At 44.0% G+C, this 21,753-nt stretch overlaps 1 protein-coding gene across 1 annotated transcript; it reads left to right on the top strand.

Moving 5' to 3' along the window:
* The first annotated feature begins 1,588 nt into the window (after nt 1-1,588).
* On the top strand, nt 1,589-21,217 carry SLAMF6 (SLAM family member 6). The gene is made up of 8 exons (XM_063105885.1): nt 1,589-1,595; nt 12,348-12,680; nt 16,842-17,105; nt 17,587-17,691; nt 18,014-18,052; nt 19,086-19,162; nt 20,750-20,824; nt 21,170-21,217. The coding sequence occupies exons 1-8, from the start codon at nt 1,589-1,591 to the stop codon at nt 21,215-21,217; spliced, it is 948 nt and encodes a 315-aa protein (XP_062961955.1).
* The last annotated feature ends 536 nt before the right edge of the window (nt 21,218-21,753 follow it).

Raw genomic sequence — 21,753 nt, 5'->3', positions numbered from 1 at the left:
TTCTTTTTGTCTGCTTGTGTTATTTCAAACATCCCATCTTCAAGTTCAGAGGTTCTCTCTTCAACTTCGACAAGCCTGCTGGTTAAACTCTCCGTTGTGTTTTTTATTTTGCTGAATAACTTCTTCAGTTCAGCAAGTTCTGCTACATTTTTTTTCAGGACATTGATTTCCTTGTACATTTCCTCTTTCATATCCTGTATGCTTTTCCTCATTTCATCATGATGTCTAGCTGAGTTTTCTTGTATCTCATTCAGTTTCCTTAGAATTATCACTTGAAATTCCTTGTCAGTTATTTCAAGGGCTTCTTGTTCTATAGGATCTAGAGTTTGAGATTTATTAACTTTTGGTGGTGTACTTTCTTGATTTTTTGTATTTCTGGTATCTTTTTTTTGGTGTTTATTCATTGTGGCAGGGGGTTTCACAGTCCACCGGTTTGAGACTACTGACTAACTAAGATGTTGCTGTGGTTGCCAATTTGTTATGGCTACCTCCGTGACAGCTCAGTTGGCCTCTAGTGCCTTGTGTGTGTGGTTGCCTTGTGTCTTGGGCCTCTCCGGGGAGCCACCTCTCTGGTCAGCTTGGACTCTGCTGGGCTGCTGGATACGGGGCGGTACCACAGGGTGTGTGATCTCTGTTGAGCTTTCACTTCCCATGCAGGACTTCTCCCTGTTCCGTGCACTCTGGCCTGGGCTGTTGGATCGTGCAGTGGTGACCCCACAGGGTGTGTGGTTTCTGTAGAGTCTCCGCCTCCCTAGCCGGACGTCTCCCCGCTCTGTGCACACTGGGCTGGGCTGGGACGTGTCTTCTGCAACCCTCGTCTATCAGCTGGGCCTTCAAGACCCTGCTTGGCACCGCCTCGCCCAGGAAGTCTACCAGGTTTCTGCTAGGCGCAGACGACCGGTTGCTCTGGGTGCCTTTGTAGCACTGTGTAGATCTTTCTCAGGACTTATCTCCTTCCTCGTGGTATCGCGGTTATTTGTGTACTTGTCTTATCTCCCACACCAGAGTGTGAGCTCCTCAGGGGAGGAGCCCACAGTACGTGGTTCGCCTTTGCATCCCCCCGGCGCAGACCAAGTCCGGTGCCCTCCCGCAGTCAGCTCTCTGGCAGGTTCAAGCGAACTTGGGAACTCTCCAACCACACTATTCCTAACCAGAAATCGGTTAGGTGTTTTTCTGAACTGGTGGCCGCAGAGATGGTATCTGCCTCCTGGTAACAGGAAGTTTACTGGGGGCCGGAGCCCAGGGTGCGGTGGTGTGAGAGTCGGCCCAGCCCATACTTCCTTGCCCTCCCAATGCTGGCCGGGGATGCCCCATGCCACCAGCCCTGCCAGAGAACCATGGAGGGATTGGGAGCAGAGGCCGGCCCGCAGGCCCCAGGAAGCCCCGTGCTGGGGCAAGCAAGTGGGAAGGCTAAGTGAGGAGCCAAGCCGGGCGAGGAGGACAGGCTTGGCTGAGCCGGGCTGGAGCCGCCACCACCTGAGAAAATGGAGGCAGCCCCGGGGCCAGTGAGTGGCCCAGTAGGGCAGGCGGAAGCCGGGCGGGCGTCTGCCCCCCGAGCAGGGCCTGGCCGGGGGTCACTCATAGGGCTATGCCGGGTTGGGCGGCTCCCTCTCCACCTCTGCTTTGTTGCTGTCCCTGTTCTCAGCCGCCGCCGCCTCGGGCTGCTCAGTCGCGGCGCGGCTTGGGCGCTCCCAGGAATCTTCTTTTATGCTAGCCTGAAACCTCGAATCCTGAATAGGGCAGCTGGCTGCCTTCAGCGCATCCCCGGCCTCCGGGATCCTGGCTGCGTCAACAGCAGCCCCAGCACCGTGTTCCCTGTTTAGAGACTCGCTTTTGCAGCTAAGAAACAGTTCTTTTCCTGCTCCATACTTCAAAGCTGTTGCCTGTAAATGAGGCAGCCTCTCCTGCAAAGGGCAAAGTGGCGATCAGCCCCCACGACTGGCCACCAGCAGCGGTCCTCCCTTAAGAGATGGCAAGGGGAAGGTCCACAAGTTTCCCGGCTGCCTAAGGCCCAGTGGCCGCCTTTTCCACCTCAGCTTCTCCGCGCCAACTGCCGCAGCCACCGCCATCTTAGGATCCTCAAGCAGCCTCTTCTGCTCTCGGGTGTCAGATGGGGAACTGATGAGTGTGTTCTGGGCCTGGGTGGTCGCTCTTGGTCTCTGGCACCCACAGCGGAAGGACCGCATGGGAGTTGTGCCCGGCGACCAGCACGCACTCCTGGCGTCTCACACGCCAGCGTCGTCCGAGCTCTTGATCACAGAGTTTGGGTGGCTGAGAAGTCCATGATCCAGGGCATGCATCTGGTGAGGGCCTTATTCTGGGTGGGAACTCAACAGGGTACCATGGCGACTAGGGTATCACATAGCAACCAGGATATCACATGGCAAGAATGGCAAGAGCGAGAGGCTCATTTCTTGATTCATTATTTGCTTGATTGTTATAAACCTTTGACTATTTTCAGAATTCTGACAAAGTCAGTTCTGATAATGTTTGCTCATTGTGTTTGTGTGTGTGTGTGTGTGTGTGTGTGTGTGTGTGTGTGTGTGTGTGTTTCTGTGGATGGATAGACCCTTGGAACTACTTTCTGTGCCATTTTCACTAACATCACCCATCCTCAGACTTTTGGCCAGCAATTTCAACAAAGTAGTCACTATTCCCTTGAAACCTGTCACCTTTTGGTGCCATATCTGCCCCTACTGTGACCATTTCTGGTATTAAGTAATCCCCAGCACCTTTCTCCATCTATTCCTGGGCTACATGTCCTAGCACCATTGGATAAAGTCACAAAACTATATGGACTCCATGAATTATGCCTGTCAACCAGTCATGGCCAAGTCCTCCCCATGGCTTCCACACCTATTTATTGATCACTTCTCAGTTTCCTAACAAATTTCTCATAGTAGTTTTTAAATGCCTCATCCATCTTCTTCCTGGCCCTATCAGATCTACTTCTCTTAGAACAACTTTGAGGCTTACCTAAGTGAAATGTCTCAACTTCTCCCCCTTTCACCTCTAAATCTCTTGAGATCTTTATCCTCATTCTTTTTGATTTCAAAAGAAAAGGAGACCCGCCTCTATCCAAGACTAATGCTACACCACTTGGTCTGAGTACTATGATGTCTAAAGTTTTATTCATGAATTAGCTTAGAACTCAGCAAATAGTAGAATTAATGACTTGTTAATAAGCTAATAATTGCATTCTATAAAAGCAAGGGAACTTATTGGAGTGTGCTAGGCCAGGGAAGAACAGTTCCCTTGGGCCACTGGGTAAGCCCAGACTCCTTACTAAGAGGAATTGAACTTTAACATCATGAACAGAGAATCTCCAAGGGAAGGGATGGAGATATGTCCATTCACTCAGCAAATAGTCATTAGATGCGTACTATGTGTTAGGCACTGTTCAGGAATGTTCACAGGCATGAACAAGCAGACAAAAATCCTTGCCTTCATGGAACTTACATTCTAGTGGAAAGGAGAGAAAAAAAAATACATAAATTCTAAAATATACTAGATGGTAAGTACTATAAGAGAAAAATAAATACAAAGGCAGCTGGATGTACAAGGGTGGGTAGGGGTTGCTAGCAGTGAGAAAAGAGTGGTCACACTTCTCCAAGGCCTCTTTAAGAGGGAATGTTTGCATTAAAGACTGTATGGAGGCAAAAGAGTAAGCCACGTGGATACTTGGAAGAAGAGCATTTCAAGCAGAGAGGATTGCAAGTGCAAAAGTCCTGGACTATTCAAGGAACAGCCAGGCAGGTTGGAGTAAACTGAACAAGGGAGACAGTTAGAGGAATTAGGTCAAAAGAGAAAAATGGTTAGATCATTTCAGTCCTTATAGGCCATTGTAATGATTTAGTTTGTTTCACTTTGTTGTTGTTTTTACCTTTTTTTTTTTTTTACCAAAATACAGAGAGAAAACTGTACAAATCCTAAGTGTCAGCTCAATTAATTATCATAAAATGAATAAGTCTGTGTAGCCAGACACAGATCAAGAAATAGAACGTTACTAGCACTCCAGAATCCTTTCTACTCACTACCCTCCCTGCTGCCTCAAAGGCAGCTACCCTCCAGACTTCCAACAGTATAGATTTGCTTTGCCTATTTTTAAACTTTATTTTTTATTTATTTTTTTAAATTTATTTATTTATTTATTATTATTTATTTTTTTAAATTTTATTTTGTCGATATACATTGTAGCTGATTAATGCTCCCCATCACCAAAACCTCCCTCCCTTCTCCCTCCCCCCCTCCCCCCCAACAATGTCCTTTCTGTTTGTTTGTTGTATCAACTTCAAATAATTGTGGTTATTATATCTTCTTCCCCCCCCCATTTGTGTGTGTGTGTGTATGTGTGTGTGTGAATTTATATATTAATTTTTAGCTCCCTCCAATAAGTGAGAACATGTGGTATTTCTCTTTCTGTGCCTGACTTGTTTCACTTAATATAATTCTCTCAAGGTCCATCCATGATGTTGCAAATGGCAGTATTTCATTCGTTTTTATAGCTGAGTAGTATTCCATTGTGTAGATGTACCACATTTTCCGTATCCACTCATCTGATGATGGGCATTTGGGCTGGTTCCAACTCTTGGCTATTGTAAAGAGTGCTGCGATGAACATTGGGGAACAGGTATACCTTCGACTTGATGATTTCCATTCCTCTGGGTATATTCCCAACAGTGGGATGGCTGGGTCGTATGGTAGATCTATTTGCAATTGTTTAAGGAACCTCCATACCATTTTCCATAGAGGCTGCACCATTTTGCAGTCCCACCAACAATGTATGAGTGTTCCTTTTTCTCCGCAGCCTCGCCAGCATTTATCGTTCATAGTCTTTTGGATTTTAGCCATCCTAACTGGGGTGAGATGGTATCTCAATGTGGTTTTGATTTGCATTTCCCGGATGCTGAGTGATGTTGAGCATTTTTTCATATGTCTGTTGGCCATTTGGATATCTTCCTTAGAGAAATGCCTACTTAGCTCTTTTGCCCATTTTTTAATTGGGTTGCTTGTTTTCTTCTTGTAAAGTTGTTTGAGTTCCTTATATATTCTGGATATTAATCCTTTGTCAGATGTATATTTTGCAAATATTTTCTCCCACTCTGTTGGTTGTCTTTTAACTCTTTTAATTGTTTCTTTTGCTGTGCAGAAGCTTTTTAGTTTGATATAATCCCATTTGTTTATTTTTCCTTTGGTTGCCCGTGCTTTTGGGGTCGTATTCATGAAGTCTGTGCCCAGTCCTATTTCCTGAAGTGTTTCCCCTATGTTTTCTTTAAGAAGTTTTATTGTCTCAGGGTGTATATTTAAATCCTTAATCCATTTTGAGTTGATTTTAGTATACGGTGAGAGGTATGGATCTAGTTTCATTCTCCTGCATATCGATATCCAGTTATCCCAGCACCACTTGCTGAAGAGGCAGTCCCTTCCCCAGTGAATAGGCTTGGTGCCTTTGTCAAAGATCAGATGGCAGTAAGTGTGTGGGTTCATTTCTGGATTCTCTATTCTATTCCATTGGTCAGTGTGTCTGTTTTTATGCCAGTACCATACTGTTTTGGTTATTATAGCTTTGTAGTATAGCTTAAAGTCAGGTAGTGTTATGCCTCCAGCTTTATTTTTTTTGCTGAGCATTGCTTTGGCTATTCGTGGTCTTTTATTTTTCCATATAAATGTCTGAATAGTTTTTTCCATTTCTGAGAAAAATGTCTTTGGAATTTTGATGGGGATTGCATTGAATTTGTATATCACTTTGGGTAGTATGGACATTTTCACTATGTTGATTCTTCCAATCCAAGAGCATGGAATATCTTTCCATCTTCTTGTATCCTCTCTAATTTCTCTCAGCAGTGGTTTGTAGTTCTCATTACAGAGATTTTTCACCTCCTTGGTTAACTCAATTCCTAAGTATTTTATTTTTTTGGTGGCTATTGTAAATGGGCAGGCTTTCTTGATTTCTCCTTCTGCATGTTCACTATTGGAGAAAAGAAATGCTACTGATTTTTGTGTGTTGATTTTGTATCCTGCTACTGTGCTGAAATCATTTATCAATTCCAACAGTTTTTTTGTAGAGGTTTTAGGCTGTTCGATATATAGGATCATGTCATCTGCAAACAGGGACAGTTTGACTTCATCTTTTCCAATCTGGATGCCCTTTATTTCCTTCTCTTCTCTGATTGCTCTGGCTAGTACTTCCAACACTATGTTGAATAGGAGTGGTGAGAGTGGGCAACCTTGTCTAGTGCCTGTTCTTAAAGGAAAAGCTTTCAGCTTTTCCCCATTCAGGATGATATTGGCAGTGGGCTTGGCATATATGGCTTTAATTATGTTGAGATACTTTCCCTCTATACCTAACTTATAGAGGGTCTTTGTCATGAATGAGTGCTGAACTTTATCAAATGCTTTTTCAGCATCTATAGAGATGATCATATGGTCCTTGTGTTTGAGTTTATTAATATGGTGTATCACATTTATTGATTTGCGTATGTTGAAACAACCTTGCATCCCTGGGATGAATCCCACTTGATCGTGATGAATAATTTTTCGTATGTGTTGCTGTATTCTGTTTGCTAGTATTTTAGTGAGGATTTTTGCATCTATATTCATCAAGGATATCGGCCTGTAGTTTTCTTTTTTGGTTATATCTTTACCTGGTTTTGGTATTAGGATGATGTTTGCTTCATAGAATGAGTTTGGGAGATTTGCGTCCGTTTCAATCTTTTGGAATAGTTTGTAAAGAATCGGTGTCAATTCCTGTTTGAATGTTTGGTAAAATTCTGCTGTGAATCCATCTGGTCCTGGGCTTTTCTTTGTTGGGAGCCTTCTGATAACAGCTTCAATCTCCTTTATTGTTATTGGTCTGTTCAAATTTTCTACGTCTTCATGGTTCAGTTTTGGGAGCTTGTGTGTGTCCAGAAATTTATCCATTTCCTCCAGATTTTCAAATTTGTTGGCGTATAGTTGTTTATAGTAGTCTCGAATGATTCCTTGTATTTCAGATGAATCAGTTGTAATATCGCCTTTTTCATTTCTAATTTTTGTTATTTGAGTCTTCTCTCTTCTTTTTTTTGTTAGCCATGCTAATGGTTTGTCTATTTTATTTATCTTTTCAAAAAACCAACTTTTTGATTCGTTGATCTTTTGAATTGTTTTTTGGTTTTCAATTTCATTCAGTTCTGCTATGATCTTAATGATTTCTTTCCGTCTGCTAACTTTAGGATTGGATTGTTCTTGTTTTTCTAGTTCTTTAAGGTGAAGTGTTAGGTTGTTCACTTGCCATCTTTCCATTCTTCTGAAGTGAGCATTTAATGCAATAAATTTTCCCCTCAATACTGCTTTTGCAGTATCCCACAGGTTTTGGTATGATGTATCATTGTTTTCATTAGTTTCAATAAACTTTTTGATTTCCTGCTTGATTTCTTCTTGGACCCATATGTCATTAAGTAGAATGCTGTTTAATTTCCATGTGTTTGTATAGTTTCCAGAGTTTTGTTTGTTATTAATTTCTAGTTTTAATCCATTGTGGTCTGAGAAAATACATGGGATAATTCCAATTTTTTTGAATTTATTGAGACTTGATTTGTGACCTAATATGTGATCTATCCTGGAGAATGATCCATGTGCTGATGAGAAGAATGAATATTCTGAGGTTGTTGGGTGGAATGTTCTGTAGATATCTGCCAATTCCAATTGGTCTAGAGTCTAGTTTAGATCTTGTGTTTCTCTACTGATTCTTTGCCTAGATGATCTGTCTAATATTGACAGTGGGGTGTTCAGGTCCCCTGCTATTACGGTATTAGTGTCTATTTCCTCTTTAGGTCTAATAGAGTTTGTTTTATAAATCTGGCTGCTCCAACATTGGGTGCGTACATATTTATGATTGTTATGTCTTCTTGATGGATCAGTCCTTTTATCATTAAGTAGTGTCCCTCATTGTCTCTTTTTATGGTTTTTAGTTTAAAGTCTATTTTGTCAGATATAAGAATAGCCACTCCAGCTCGTTTTTCTTTTCTGTTTGCATGGTAAATCTTTTTCCATCCTTTCACTCTTAGTCTGTGTGAATCTTTATGGGTGAGGTGGGTCTCTTGTAGGCAGCGCATAGTTGGGTCCTGCTTTTTGATCCAGTCAGCCAGTCTGTGTCTTTTAATTGGGGAATTTAAGCCTTTAACATTAAGAGTTGTTATTGAAAGGTGTTGATTTATTCCTAGCATTTTATTGGTTGTTTGGTTGTCTAAGGTGTCTTTTGTTCCTTGCTTTCTGATTCACTGTTTGGTTTCTTTGTTTGTTGGTTCCTTAGGTTGTAGATAGTGTTTTTGTTAGCTTGTTTTCTCTTCATGAATGCCATTTTTATTGTACTAGCGGGTTTAGATTTTTCTTAGGTTTTTATGGCAGTGGTAGTTATTTTTCAGGAACCAAACCCAGTACTCCCTTGAGGATTTCTTGTAAGGGTGGTCTTGTGGTAGTGAACTCCCGCAGTTTTTGTTTGTCTGAGAAATATACTATTTGCCCCTCATTTCGGAAGGATAGCCCGGCAGGGTAGAGTATTCTTGGCTGGCAATCTTTGTCTTTTAGTATTTTGAAAATATCATCCCATTCCTTTCTAGCTTTTAGGGTTTGTGATGAAAAGTCTGATGTTAACCTGATTGGGGCTCCCTTATAGGTGATTTGACGCTTCTCTCTTGCAGCTTTTAAGATTCTCTCTTTGTCTCTGAGTTTTGCCAATTTGACTATGACATGTCTTGGAGAAGGCATTTTTGGGTTGAATACGTTTGGAGATCGTTGAGCTTCCTGGATCTGAAGATCTGTGATTTTTCCTATACCTGGGAAGTTTTCTGCCACTATTTTGTTGAATATGTTTTCAATGGAATCTCCATTTTCCTCCCCTTCTGGAATACCCATGACTCGGATATTTGAGCGCTTGAGGTTGTCTGATATCTCTCTCAGATTTTCTTCCATGTCCTTGATTCTTTTTTCTTTCTTTTTGTCTGCTTGTGTTATTTCAAACAGCCCATCTTCAAGTTCAGAGGTTCTCTCTTCAACTTCGACAAGCCTGCTGGTTAAACTCTCCGTTGTGTTTTTTATTTCGCTGAATAACTTCTTCAGTTCAGCAAGTTCTGCTACACTTTTTTCAGGACATTGATTTCCTTGTATATTTCCTCTTTCAGATCCTGTATACTTTTCCTCATTTCATCATGATGTCTAGCTGAGTTTTCTTGTATCTCATTCAGTTTCCTTAGAATTATCACTCGAAATTCCTTGTCAGTTATTTCAAGGGCTTCTTGTTCTATAGGATCTAGAGTTTGAGATTTATTAACTTTTGGTGGTGTACTTTCTTGATTTTTTGTATTTCTGGTGTCTTTTTTTTGGTGTTTATTCATTGTGGCAGGGGGTTTCACAGTCCACCAGTTTGAGACTAATGACTAACTAGGATGTTGCTGTGGTTGCCAATTTGGTATGGCTCCCGCCGTGACTGCTCAGTTGGCCTCTAGTGTCTTGTGTGTGTGGTTGCCTCGGGTCTTGGGCTTCTCCGGGGATCCACCTTTCTGGTCAGCTTGTACTCTGCTGGGCTGGTGGATCACGTACCACAGGGTGTGTGATCTCTGTTGAGCTTTCACTTTCTGTACAGGACTTCTCCCCGTTCCGTGTGCTCTGGCCCAGGCTGTTAGATCGTGCAGTGGCGACCCCACCGGGTGTGTGGTTTCTGTCGAGTCTCCGCCTCCCTGGCCGCACGTCTCCCCCCTCTGTGCACACTGTGCTGGGCTGGGGCGTGTCTTCTGCACCCCTCGTCTATCAGCTGGGCCTTCAAGACCCTGCTCAGCACCGCCTCGCCCAGGAAGTCTACCAGGTTTCTGCTAGGCACAGACGACCGGTCTCTCTGGGTGCCTTTGTAGCACTGTGTAGATCTTTCTCGGGTCTTGTTCACCTTTGTATCCCCCCGGTATAAACCGAGTCTAGTGCCCGCCTGCAGCCTGCTCTCTGGCAGGTTCAAGCGGACCTGGGAACTCTCCTACCACACTATTCCCAACCAGAAATTCGTTAGGCTTTTTTCCAAACTGGTGGTCGCAGAAATGGAATCTGCCTCCCAGTAACAGGAAGTTTACCGGGCCGGAGTCCAGGGTGTGGTGGAGTGACAGTCGGCCCGCCCGTACTTCCTAGCCCTCCCAACACTGGTCAGGACGCCCCACACCCCCAGCCCCGCCAGAGAACCGCGGAGGGAGTGGGAGAGGAGGCCGGCCCGCAGGGTCTGGAAAGCCCCGCGCCAGGCCAAGCAAATGGGCTCAGTGATGGCTGAGCAGGGCGGAGCTGCCCGCACCTGGGAAAATGGAGGCAGCACCGGGGCAGTGAGTAGCCTGGTGGTGCAGGCGGGAGCCACGTGGGCATCCACCCCCCGAACAGAGCTGTGCCAGGGATCACTCACAGTGCTGTGCCAGGTCGGGCGCTCGCTCTGTCTCTGGTTTGTTGCCTTCCGTGTTCTCGGCGCTGCCGCCTCGGGCTGTTCAGTCGCGGCACCGCTCGGGCGCTCCCAGGAATCTTCTTTAATGCCGGCCTGAAACCTCGAATCCTGAATAGGGCAGCTGGCCGCCTTCAGTGCGGCCCCAGCCTCCGGGATCCTGGCTGCATCCACAGCAGCCCTGGCGCCGTGTTCCCTGTTTCAAGACTCGCTTTTGCAGCTAAGAATCAGTTCTTTTCCTGCTCCACACTTCAAAGCTCTTGCCTGTAAATGAGGCAGCCTCTCCTGCCGGGGGCAAAGTGGCGTTGAGCCCCCACGACCGGCCAGCAGCAGCAGACCTCCCTTAAGAGATGGCCAGGGGAAGGTCCACAAGTTTCCCGGCTGCCTGAGGCCCAGTGGCCGCCTTTTCCACCTCAGCTACTCCGCGCCAGCCGCCGCAGCCGCCGCCATCTTGAAACTCCTCCTATTTTTAAACTTTAAATAAATGGGGAATCATACCATTGTATTCTTTCTGCATCTGGATTTTTTTGTTTGTTTGTTTTGTCTCAAGATTTTGCTTGTGATATTCACCCATGTGATTCTGAGAGGGAAGAGGGGTCAAGATGACAAATAGCAGCATGTTAAAGGGCTAATAGGAAAGATGTAGTACAGAGGGGGAGTGGTGATGGCAGTGTTCATGTGCCCAGAATCCACATGACAACTCAGGGCAGAAAGAGGAAGTGCAAGCTCATCCAGGACCTCAGCCTTAGGATCCCAAGAGACATTTTCCCCCATACTCAGCTCCTCTCCTGAGAAATCGGGATTCTGAGATGGTTGAGACCATAGTTATAGTTATTTATTCCTTGATTCACTCAAACATTTCCACAGATCCTACTATGTGTCAGGCACAGTGATGAGTGCTGTGATGTAAGGGTAATTAAGGCATCTACAATTAGACAAACGAGTAAACAGAGGACCACAAAACAGAGTGATGAGTGCTGAGAATTTGGCAATGGATGCTAAGAAATGATCTTCTTAAGAATTGTGACCATTTGGCCTTTTATGCTCAAATACTGATGGCTCTGAGACAGGCTCACAAGAAAATGGTCATTATGTGTTACTTTAAAATTGCATTTATTGTTTTAATATTTATCAGTTTTATCTCCTCAACTACTAGACAATCATCTTTTGAGAGCAGAAAAGATATCTTCTGGTTATCATGAAAACAGCACAATGTAACTGGAGTCAGAAGATCTGGGTTTGAATCCCAACTCTACTATTCTTTAGCTGTGTAGCCCTGGGGAAATTAGTTAACCTCTCTGTGTCTCAGTTCCTTTACCTAAAAGTGGATATAATAATATCAACCCTATCTGCCTCAAAGAATTGTTGTCAGCATCAAATGAAATAATGTATAAGAAGAACTGCGTATGCTGTAAATCCCTGTTATCAATCCTCTAAATCGCACAAGCCTACTATCATGGATACACAGTAGGTAATGATAAACATTGGTTTTTAATTATATTTCATCAGCCAAGACTTGCAGTTTTTGGAATCTATGCAAGGGAGTTGATGTAGTTTCCTGTTCTTTTCCACCTAATGGCCAAAGAGCTCAGAGGCTGGGGCCACGAAGTGTGGTCATGACCCAGGAGATATCATCCAGTGTGGGAAGGGGCATTGGGGTAAGATCATCTGGGCCAACTGCCTATTAACCAAGACTGCCAGACATTTTGTTGGAGATGGAGCTGCTGGGCATGTGATTGTCCTTTTTAACACTTCTCCTAACCCTTATCCTCTCCTTCATATTTCTGGGCTTCTGAAGCCAGAGAGGTCTAACAGACTGGCAGAGTTAAGGGGAAAGGGTGCAGGAGTCAGGGGGCTGTTGTCAGGGACAATTTTATAGCCTTTTTCTTCTTTGTGTTTACAGGGAATGCAGTTTCACAAAGCAGCTCAACCCCACTGATAGTGAATGGGGTTCTGGGGGAGTCAGTAACTCTTCATCCGAAGTTTCCTGCAAAAGAGACAGTTGAGGCCATTACTTGGCTTTACAATGGAAAGTCTATCACCTTCATAAAGGCAAGTGGAACAGGAAGTCCACTAATCCAGGTGACTGATCCAAAGAGGAGAGAACGAATGAACTTCACCCAGTCTTACTCCTTGCAGCTCAGCAACCTGACAATGGCAGACACAGGATCCTATGGTGCCCAGATAACCACAGAGACCTCTACATTCCTCTCCACTTACATTCTGAAGATCTTCAGTGAGTGAGGTTTAATTATGTGTGGACTTTTCAAAAAAATATGTATTTCAATCCTATGTGACTGCAAAAGCACACTACAGCCTAGTGGTAAACAGTATGGTATTTGGAGTCCGAAAGAGGTCCAGCATTAAAGCAATTTAATGACATTGACAACAAGTTAGTGACACAGCTGAGAACAGAACCTAAGTCTGTGACTCCCAACCCAGAATCACCTCATTCTACCCAATAAAATGGTCCCTTTCAACCAGAAATGTAGCAGAAGTAATGGAAGTGAAATATTTATGATACTGTTACCATGTGCATTACATGTATCTGTCATGTAATCTTCACAAAGTCTCCATGAGGTAGGTACAATCCTTACCCCAGAAGCATAGCCTCAGAGAGATAGTAAGTGGCAGCGCTTCCCACATAACCACCCTGCCACGATACCTCACTGCACAAGGGATAGTCTGACCTGATGGAGCAGTCCTTGTACAAAACAGTGGTCTAGCTAGAGTGGACTCTGTAAAGATGAGCAGATAAAGAGAAATGAATTTTCCATCAAGGTTATTTAATTTCTGACAATATTTTCCCTAGACAGCTCATGTTGACCACTAGTCAAAAGTCTGCCTCCCCAAGATGAAAGAATAAAAATGTTCTCAACATAAAATTGTGGAAACTATAATGAGATACCTTATGAATCAATATTTAAAAATCTTTCTAGCAATCAATGATGTTTAGAGATGCCATCAATAGCTTTAGGATAATCATTTAGCAGGGATGTTGTACAGGAGATTCAGGAGTCCTCTGGGTTAAGACATGGTATCCACAAAAATACTGTTGCAGTAAAATGCCTCCACAAATAGATTACACGATAAGTGAAATAAGCCAGACACAGAAAGAGAAATACTGCACGTCCTCACTCATAAGAGGGAGCTAAAACAATAAACAAATAAATAAAAAGAGAAAGATACAATGATCACAATAATTTGTTGAACTTTCAAAAGGAGAGAACAGAACTGAGGCCACCAGAGGTGGGAAAGGGAGAGAGGGGCGGTAAGCAAGAAATTGGTAAAGGGACATAAAAAAATGATTAGATTGTGTAATGTTGAATATACTAATTATCCTGATTTGAGCATCACATATTGCACATGGGTATTGATATTCAACTCTGTAACTCACAGATAGGTACAATCAATTTATGTTTCAATTAAAAAAGAAATAAATTTCATGTTAACCTTTAGTATCCCTGAATTTTTGACAGGTTTACTAGTTAGTTTAGTCAAAGTCATATCCTTGAAAGAAGAGGACACAGAACAGGTAAATCTGATGGGAAAGAGTGGATGTCTGGAGAAGTTCTGAACAGGAGATTCCAAAACAAGGGGTAAAATTGCCCTAGGTCAGCGCATTACATTCCTGAGCCTCCCGAAACAAAATACCACAAACTAGGTGGCTTAGAACAACAGAAATTTATTCTTTCACAGTCCTGAAGGCCAGAAGCTCAAAATCAAGGTGTGGACAGGGCAATACTCTCTCTGGAGGTCCCAGGAGACAGTCTGTTCTTTGCCTCTCCGACTTCTGGTTGCTGTCTACATTCCTTGGTGTTCTTTGGCTTGAGCCTGCATCATTCCAATCTGTCCTCTGTGATCACACTGCCTTCTCCTCTTCTCTGTGTTTTCTCTTCTTCTGTCTGTCTCAAATATCCCTTTGCTTTCTTATTATAAGAATACTTGTCATTGGATTTAGGGCCTACCCAGATAATCCTAAATGATCTCCTCACCTAACTCAATTCCATCTGCAAATACCCTTTTTCCAAATAAGGTACTATTCAGAGTCTGGGGGGTCATCATTCAACAGTCTACAAGCAGGATCACCCTGGGTGACCAGAGATCATCAAGGCAGTGCTAGGACCCTGGGGAGGAGAGAGACACATGTACTGGAAAGCCTGAGAACAGATCCCGTACCAGGCTCCATCACATTTATGGAGACAATGTTCTTCTGATACTATTGAGAAGACCAAGCATGACTTCTTCTGCATCAACAACCACACTCCTGAGACCCAATGCCAATCCCTTTTAAGGACTTTTCAGGAAAGCTCCTCTCCTTCAAAGGTACACACACAAAGAGATGTGTAAGCTATACCAACTTGTTTTTATAATAGGGCAAAAGAATTATAAGGTATGAACTCTATAGGTTTTGTTTGTTTGTTTGTTTAACATTGGCCAATTACTCAGCATGTGCCAGAATAGGGATGGCAAAGGCTAGATTTTATGGACCAATACTAATTAGTAGTGACTGCCTAGAGTTTGGTGTTAAGAAAAAAACTGAAGCCCTCTTAAGTTTATTCATCGAGTCAACAATATTTGTTGGCCATGGACAATGTATGAGACACTGTTCTAGGCACTTGGAATATATCAGTGAACAGAACAAAGATTCCTGCCCTCACGGAGCTGACATTGTGGATGGGAAGTAGGGGTAGGTAATAAACAATACACATAATATTTAAGTATGTAATAAAGCCATGAGTGCTACAGAAAAAAAAAAAAGAGAGAGATTAGAACAGCATAAGGAGCACCAGGAGTGCCAAGGAGCAGGGTCACCTTTAAAGGGAGTGGTCTCATTGAAAAGATGAGAACATTTGAGCCAAGACCTCTTGGATGTGAGGGTGAGAGTCTTGCAGTTCTCTGGAGGAAGAGCCATTCAGCATAGGTAGCAAGACCCTCCTGTTCCTGGAATGCTCAAGGAAAAACAAGGAGACTAAACATACAGAGGCAGAGTGAGGGGAAGAGAAATAGGAAATGATGTCAGAAAGAGAATAGGGACCACATCATGTAAGGTACTGAGAGCCATCACAGAGACTTTGGCTTCTACTCTCAGTGAGATTGAGAGCCATTGGAGGGGTTTGTAAAGAAGTAACATGATTTGGAGTCAGGAAAACCTGGATTAGGATCATGGCTTTGTCATTTACTGGCTACATGACCATGAACAGACTATTAATATCTCCGAGTCTCAGTTTCTTTATCTGTAAAAGCAGGCAATAATACCTATTTCTGGGATAATTATGAGGATTAAATGAGACAGTGCCTAGCACAGGGGTGGCCAATATTCGTTATCAGTGTCACATCTCCCTCATCTCATGTCCATGGCTTATCTCAAAGATGTATCTTTGTACTTTTTTCCACTTAACGAATATATAACTGCCTACCTGAAAACTGTCCCGGGATATAAGTGCATATATTGTACAACTCCTATTTAGTTAACTAAGCTTAAAGCATCATTTAGTGTCTTCTAATCAGAGTTGAAGTCATTCTGTTCTTTGTTGGATCACCTTTACTTCAACCCTTGGGTCAAGGCTAGGTCAGTGGCCTTTTCTGTCTTGCTCTCATGTCCGCATTGGTTCGCAGATACTGCCTTCCTCCTAGGCAATATTTTCTGTTCTCTGCTCTCAGAAATTTCTGCACTGCAGGCCATCTTGGATGCATGAATATATTGTACTTCTTCGCTCCCTGGAACAGCCTCCTTGCTCTCCCAGTTTCTTCACTCTTCCTTCCCTAATTCATTGTTTCCCAATATTTCCCTTTCTGTCTTGCTGACTTTCTGCATCTGGGTCTCTTTCTCGTTGTTGCAGCCAGGGTCAGATACAGTGAGGACCAAGTTCCTCACAGATTTGTGAGAAATATGATTCTCTAAGGAAGTTAAGCTTCCATCTTCCACCCAGGTTAGAGAATTCTGAAGACAAAGGAAACAGGGTTCTTTGTGCCTGCCGTCCTGGTTTCTGACCTGGCTGAGGTAGCCCTCAGGGCCCTCATTTTGGTCTCCAAATTGTCTTTACATAGCGGCAGTGTAAAAGGGTTAGAATGGACCCCAGGGATAAACTGGAGCCCAGAAAAGTCAAGTGACCAGACCAAAATTACCCAACTAGTTGGAGGCCACAACGGGAACAGTCTCTCTGCTCCCACTTCTCCCATGGGCTACTCTGTCCCATATTGATGTCCTTCAGTATTCAGTTACCCTATACCTTGCTACCATCAATTAGGCAATACAAGCAGAATCATTTAGAGAGTATACAGACCACAACATACAGCAGAGGTGAAATACAGAAACATTGAGGCAAAGGATGTCTTTCACAGTGGGCTGAGACAAGCCATTTGTCCCAAATCTGTGTCTCTTTTCTGCACACAGGACAACTGAGGAACATGCAAGTTACCAATGACACTCAACTGTCTGAGAATAGGACCTGTAAGATCCACCTTACCTGCTCGGTGGAGAATCCAAATGACATTGTCTCATTAAGGTGGCAGGTCTCAGAAAACACATCTGTATGTGAACCAAATCTCACCATCTTCTGGACCCCAGAGAATTCCAGCGAACAGAGCTACACCTGCATAGCAGAGAACCCTGTCAGCAATTTGTCCTTCTCTGTCTCTGCTCAGAGGCTCTGTGAAGGTAACAGTCAGCCTCAGGTCTCTCTGAGAGCCTTGAGCAGCTGTGGGATATAGCATGTGCTCACATCCTACCTGATTCCCAAAACAGTGGCCCAGTGGAAAGCAGCCAAATGCTGCTGGAGGGGTTGGGGTGGGGGAGGAAACAGAAGCCCTCTGGAGCTCTGTGCCTCTCACTATGCCCAGAGGTCTCTCCTTTCTCCTTCCTCCACTCTCAACCCCTCCTCCAACCCAGAGCCCAAGAGCAAAGGCCATGGGAAGGCAGGATTGGTTTCTCCCCATGACTATACCTGGTCACTCCCTGCCCCACTTGCCACATGGGACTCCCAATCCCCAAAAGCCTGCCCAGAGCCATGGAGCCTCTAGGTATAGATAAACCTACCAGCTCCCAAACACAGCCTAGAAGAAGCTCTCTGGAGGCTCTGAGAACAATGCTGTGGGCCCCACTCTGTGTGGCTCAAGTGCCACTTTTTTTCTCATTTCAGGCGTTAAGATAAATAAACTCCCGGATACCAGATGGATTATGATTGTGGTTCCTGTGATATGCATAGTCATCATTGTGTCATTTCTTATTTGGAGGAAAAGAAGAGGCAGGTTTTCTTTCTTCCTACTTGTCTCTTCCCAAGGATTCCAGGGATATACAGTCGGGGGCCTCTGATTCCCAAGGATCTCTCGTGGAGGACAGGTGAAGGGAGGGGGTGGTGCAAAACCTAGCTTTGCTATCCACTGGGATGGCCCATTGGGTGTGACTACACACCTGCTAATGTCCTGAGGGAGGTGTCCACTGAGAAAGGCAGGACCCAGCCTAAGGGCCCTCCCACCACATTCGCTGGAGAGACACCCATCGCGGTGAGGGTGAAAGTCCTCTCTCACTGCAGTCACACATTTCAATTTTCTGATTTTGTTTTTCAGGCTCTCTTCATTTGTCCACTCAGCAAACCCAGGGTCCTGGTGAGCATCCAGACTCTTAACTTCTGTAAAAGCAGATGGGAAGTGCTGAACAAGAGGAAGGGGACTGGCCAGAGGGCTGGATGAGAGAGGAGTCAGTTAGAATGTCATTACTTGAACAGATCACGTGGTGCAAGGAGAGATAATTTACAACTGTGTGACCTACAGGGTCCCTCAGAAGCATGTGGATCAGTCACTCACACAGCTTCTCATAGAGAGATCAGGGTCACTCCTCACCCTGCTGATGGAGAAACTAAATGCCAGTGAACCGGCTCACAGCCTGTTTATTATCACCCAGCAAGTCCAGGGCAGGAAAAGAATTTGAGCATCAAGGGCCCAAAACCAAACTGCCTGACTGCATCACTTCCAGGATTTAGGCAGTGGAGACACAGTCTAAAAAGAATGTGTGACATAGAGATGTGAAGAACAAAGGCTGTGGACTCATATTGTCACTGAGTCTCATTTCTCAGATGAGAGATACATGACATCACGTGTAGAGGAAAGGTCATGAGGTTTGGAGCCAGAAGATATGCATTCGAGTTCCTGTTCCATCACTTCCTGTGTGACTTTGCAAAGTCAACTGAGTTTTCTGAGCCTCCAGTTCCTCATCTCTAAAATAATCAAATCCACCTTAAGGGCCTCTGAAAAGTTTAACAATATCACATATGTAAAATAATTGCCTCCAGTATTCTTGCCAGTGAGGTGTTGCCAGCTCTTCTATAGGCAGTGCTGTTTGGTCCCAGGAGCTTTCTGGCCTGCATGTGAAGCCTGAGGGAGACTCCAGAGCTTTAGGGTATACCTCAAGACCACCCACCACCCCAAGAGATGAGGTCAGAAACAGACCGCATGACTAAGAAGGTTCTGGCTCAACCCAGAACTCCAAATACTGTCAAAAATGAATGAACCCTAAGGAAGGGACAATGCCTCAAACAACTGCCTATTTAGGGACAGAAAGTGCTGTGGGGAAGGCCAGGTGCTGGGGGAGCAGTCCCAGAGTAGTTCTACCACTGACTATGCCTTCCTGTGTTAACAACAGAGTTCACAAGGAATGTGGAGTACTCTTCAGTGTCTCCAGAGAACACTGTGTATGCTTGGGTCACTCATCCAAATAAGGTGAGTCCATCCAGCTTTATACTTCCTCGTTGTCATTATTTTTACAGTCACTATTCACAATTCTGTCACTACAGTCATCTGATCCAAATCACATACACCACTGAGGGGAGAAGGTTGTGACAGGGGGGCCAAGTTATGGGCAAGACTATTCTAGTGTTTGCCACCCTTGCCCCTAGGGAATGTTTACTCATACCCAGCTTTACACTGTTCTCTAACTGTTTAATGCATCAGTAAGTCTTGTCTCTTCAGCTTAATTACAAACTGCCTGAAAGTGCAAGTTATATCTTCCTTTCTCTTCCCTTATATCCCAGCACAGTACTCAGTAAGTACTTTCTGAATGGCTCAGAGTTCTATTAAGTATGAGGGTTTCCAAAGGATACAGTTCCATAGCAGGGTGGTGGTAGGGCCCAGGGGATTCTCACCCTGGATGTAGGGGTACCAGGGGAGCTCTCTCAAGAGTGGAAGAGGGGCAAGAATTTTCAGCCCCTCCACGATAGGGAACACTAAAGCCATGAGCAGCCCTCACGCCTCCCCTTCACTCTAGCAACATAACAGGATGGCTTTGCTCAATCATCAGGAATTCCTCTCTCATGCATCAGCAACTCCCACCACCCTAAATAAAGCACCTGCAGGTGACACGTTTCTAAATAAAACTATATGTCCTGGGAAGCCAGTTACCATATCTGCTGAAAAACAAGCCAAGAAAACTCAGTAGTCTCCAAATGATGGATCCAATTAGAAATCTTGGATTCCCCAAGCAAATCTCCCTTCACACAGCCCCTCACAGGTATTTGAGAAGTAGGCTCCTTGAAGAGGGAGTAAAAAGGCATGCTCTCACTTGCACAGGTATTTCTATCACCTTTCCCCTTGAAATTCCCCTTGAAGACAAGCTGAATCACTCCAACAAACCAAGAAACTAATCTGCAGCAAACTTGTTGCTTTTTTTTCAGTAGAAAAAATGTACTTCGGAGAGTTTTTGAGGTCTTGATAATTCTCTAAATATTCCTTAATTAAGTTAAAGTGTAAAAATATAGGAGTGGGTTCTTTGAGGGACATACAGGCTTCTGCTGCTCTTACTGTACCACATATTCCAGGCAGAGCCATTCTTAAGGCCAGGTGCTCCTATTCTACCAGTTCCCCATGCCTGAGGTGATTCCCATGACATGGTGACCTGGCAGTTAGAATTAAAGGGACAAATGGAGCAGGTAAAATTGGCAGCTCCAATTACATCTCAGAAAAAAAGACATAATAAAATAACCATCTAGTATATAAGTTAGTTCTTTAAAGTGGAGGAAGGAGAGTAGAGTTGGATGCAGGGCAAGAATGCTTCCTTTCCTTCACACAGCAAGGCCACTTTTCTGCCTTTCTCTGGTTCTTGAGCCACTGATTTGCTGGAGCATTGCTCTTCTGTTTGGGGCTCAGGATATGGCACTTAACCTTCACAGGTCTGAGAGCTGGTGGCATTCGTTCTCCAGCTCCTTCTTGCTAAACACTCCCTGGCCTTCCTCCCAAAGACCTTTGACATATTCCCTTTTGTCACATTGCCTTGTCTCTGTGTGAGCCAAATGGGTATGATTCTTTTCACAGGACATGGAGATCCCAAGGCGTATGAAAAATGATGATTCTGTCACAATTTACTCCACAGTTAATCATTCCAAAGAGGTAAGCCCATGATTGCCCCATGTTTTTACATTCTTATCTTTCTCCCCAGACCCATAGTTTTGCAAATAAAGCAAAAGTAAAAGGGCCATTTTACAAAGGCACACATAGCAAAGGATATAGAAAGTCTCAGAACATCACCAAAATGTATCTAAATTATCTTGTGTTAGGGTCACCATGCATAACTGAGTTTTCAACCTACTTGTTTTTAAATTTAATCCTGCCTTAGGCTATCAATATTCCCACATCTGCCTGTCAGTGCTCTCCTCTCCTCCCTCTGTAGCTGTGAGGAGTGGGCTGAGGTTCTGGTTCCTATTAACCTACTTCATTTTCTTCTTTTTCTTGTAGAGTAAACCCATTTATCCCAGGGCAACTGCCCTTGACAACGTCATGTAAGTTGCTGGAAGGCCTCAAAGAAATTCAGGAATGACACATCTTCTCCTGGTCCCACGGGAGAGAATGAAGAGCTGGAAGCTCGGTTTTTTGCCAGGCAACAGAATATGAATATCCAGGATTGTTGTTTCCAATGCTTCAGACTTGAACTTGCTTACCTAGGTCGAACACTTAAGGAGTATCATCGTTTCCATCATGTGATCCAAGTAATAGATTCCAAACCACTCCAGGCCAAAGTATGCTTCAGACAACACCCCTGCATATTGACTTTCTCTTTGGTAACTAAGCAAATGAAGTTATGGTTGAAAGATTATCATTCAGAATTCAGCCACTTCTCTCCTTTTAGAAAGCAGTAGGACTGTGACTAGTTGAAGAGAGTACAGTGTGTTGGTTATGTGTGCAGTATCTGGAATTGCATGGGCACAAACTCATACCTTTACACATCATTTACTAGACATACCCCTTGGGACACATTATCTTGCCTCTTGGAGCTTTAGTATCCTAGACTGGAAAAGGAGGGGGGTGGTAATACATCAGCT

The sequence above is a fragment of the Cynocephalus volans genome, chromosome 8, assembly GCF_027409185.1.
Source record: "Cynocephalus volans isolate mCynVol1 chromosome 8, mCynVol1.pri, whole genome shotgun sequence".
Classification (NCBI taxonomy): domain Eukaryota; kingdom Metazoa; phylum Chordata; class Mammalia; order Dermoptera; family Cynocephalidae; genus Cynocephalus; species Cynocephalus volans.
The sequence above is the reverse complement of the archived record's forward strand: the minus strand, read 5'-3'. Positions and strand labels throughout refer to the sequence as shown.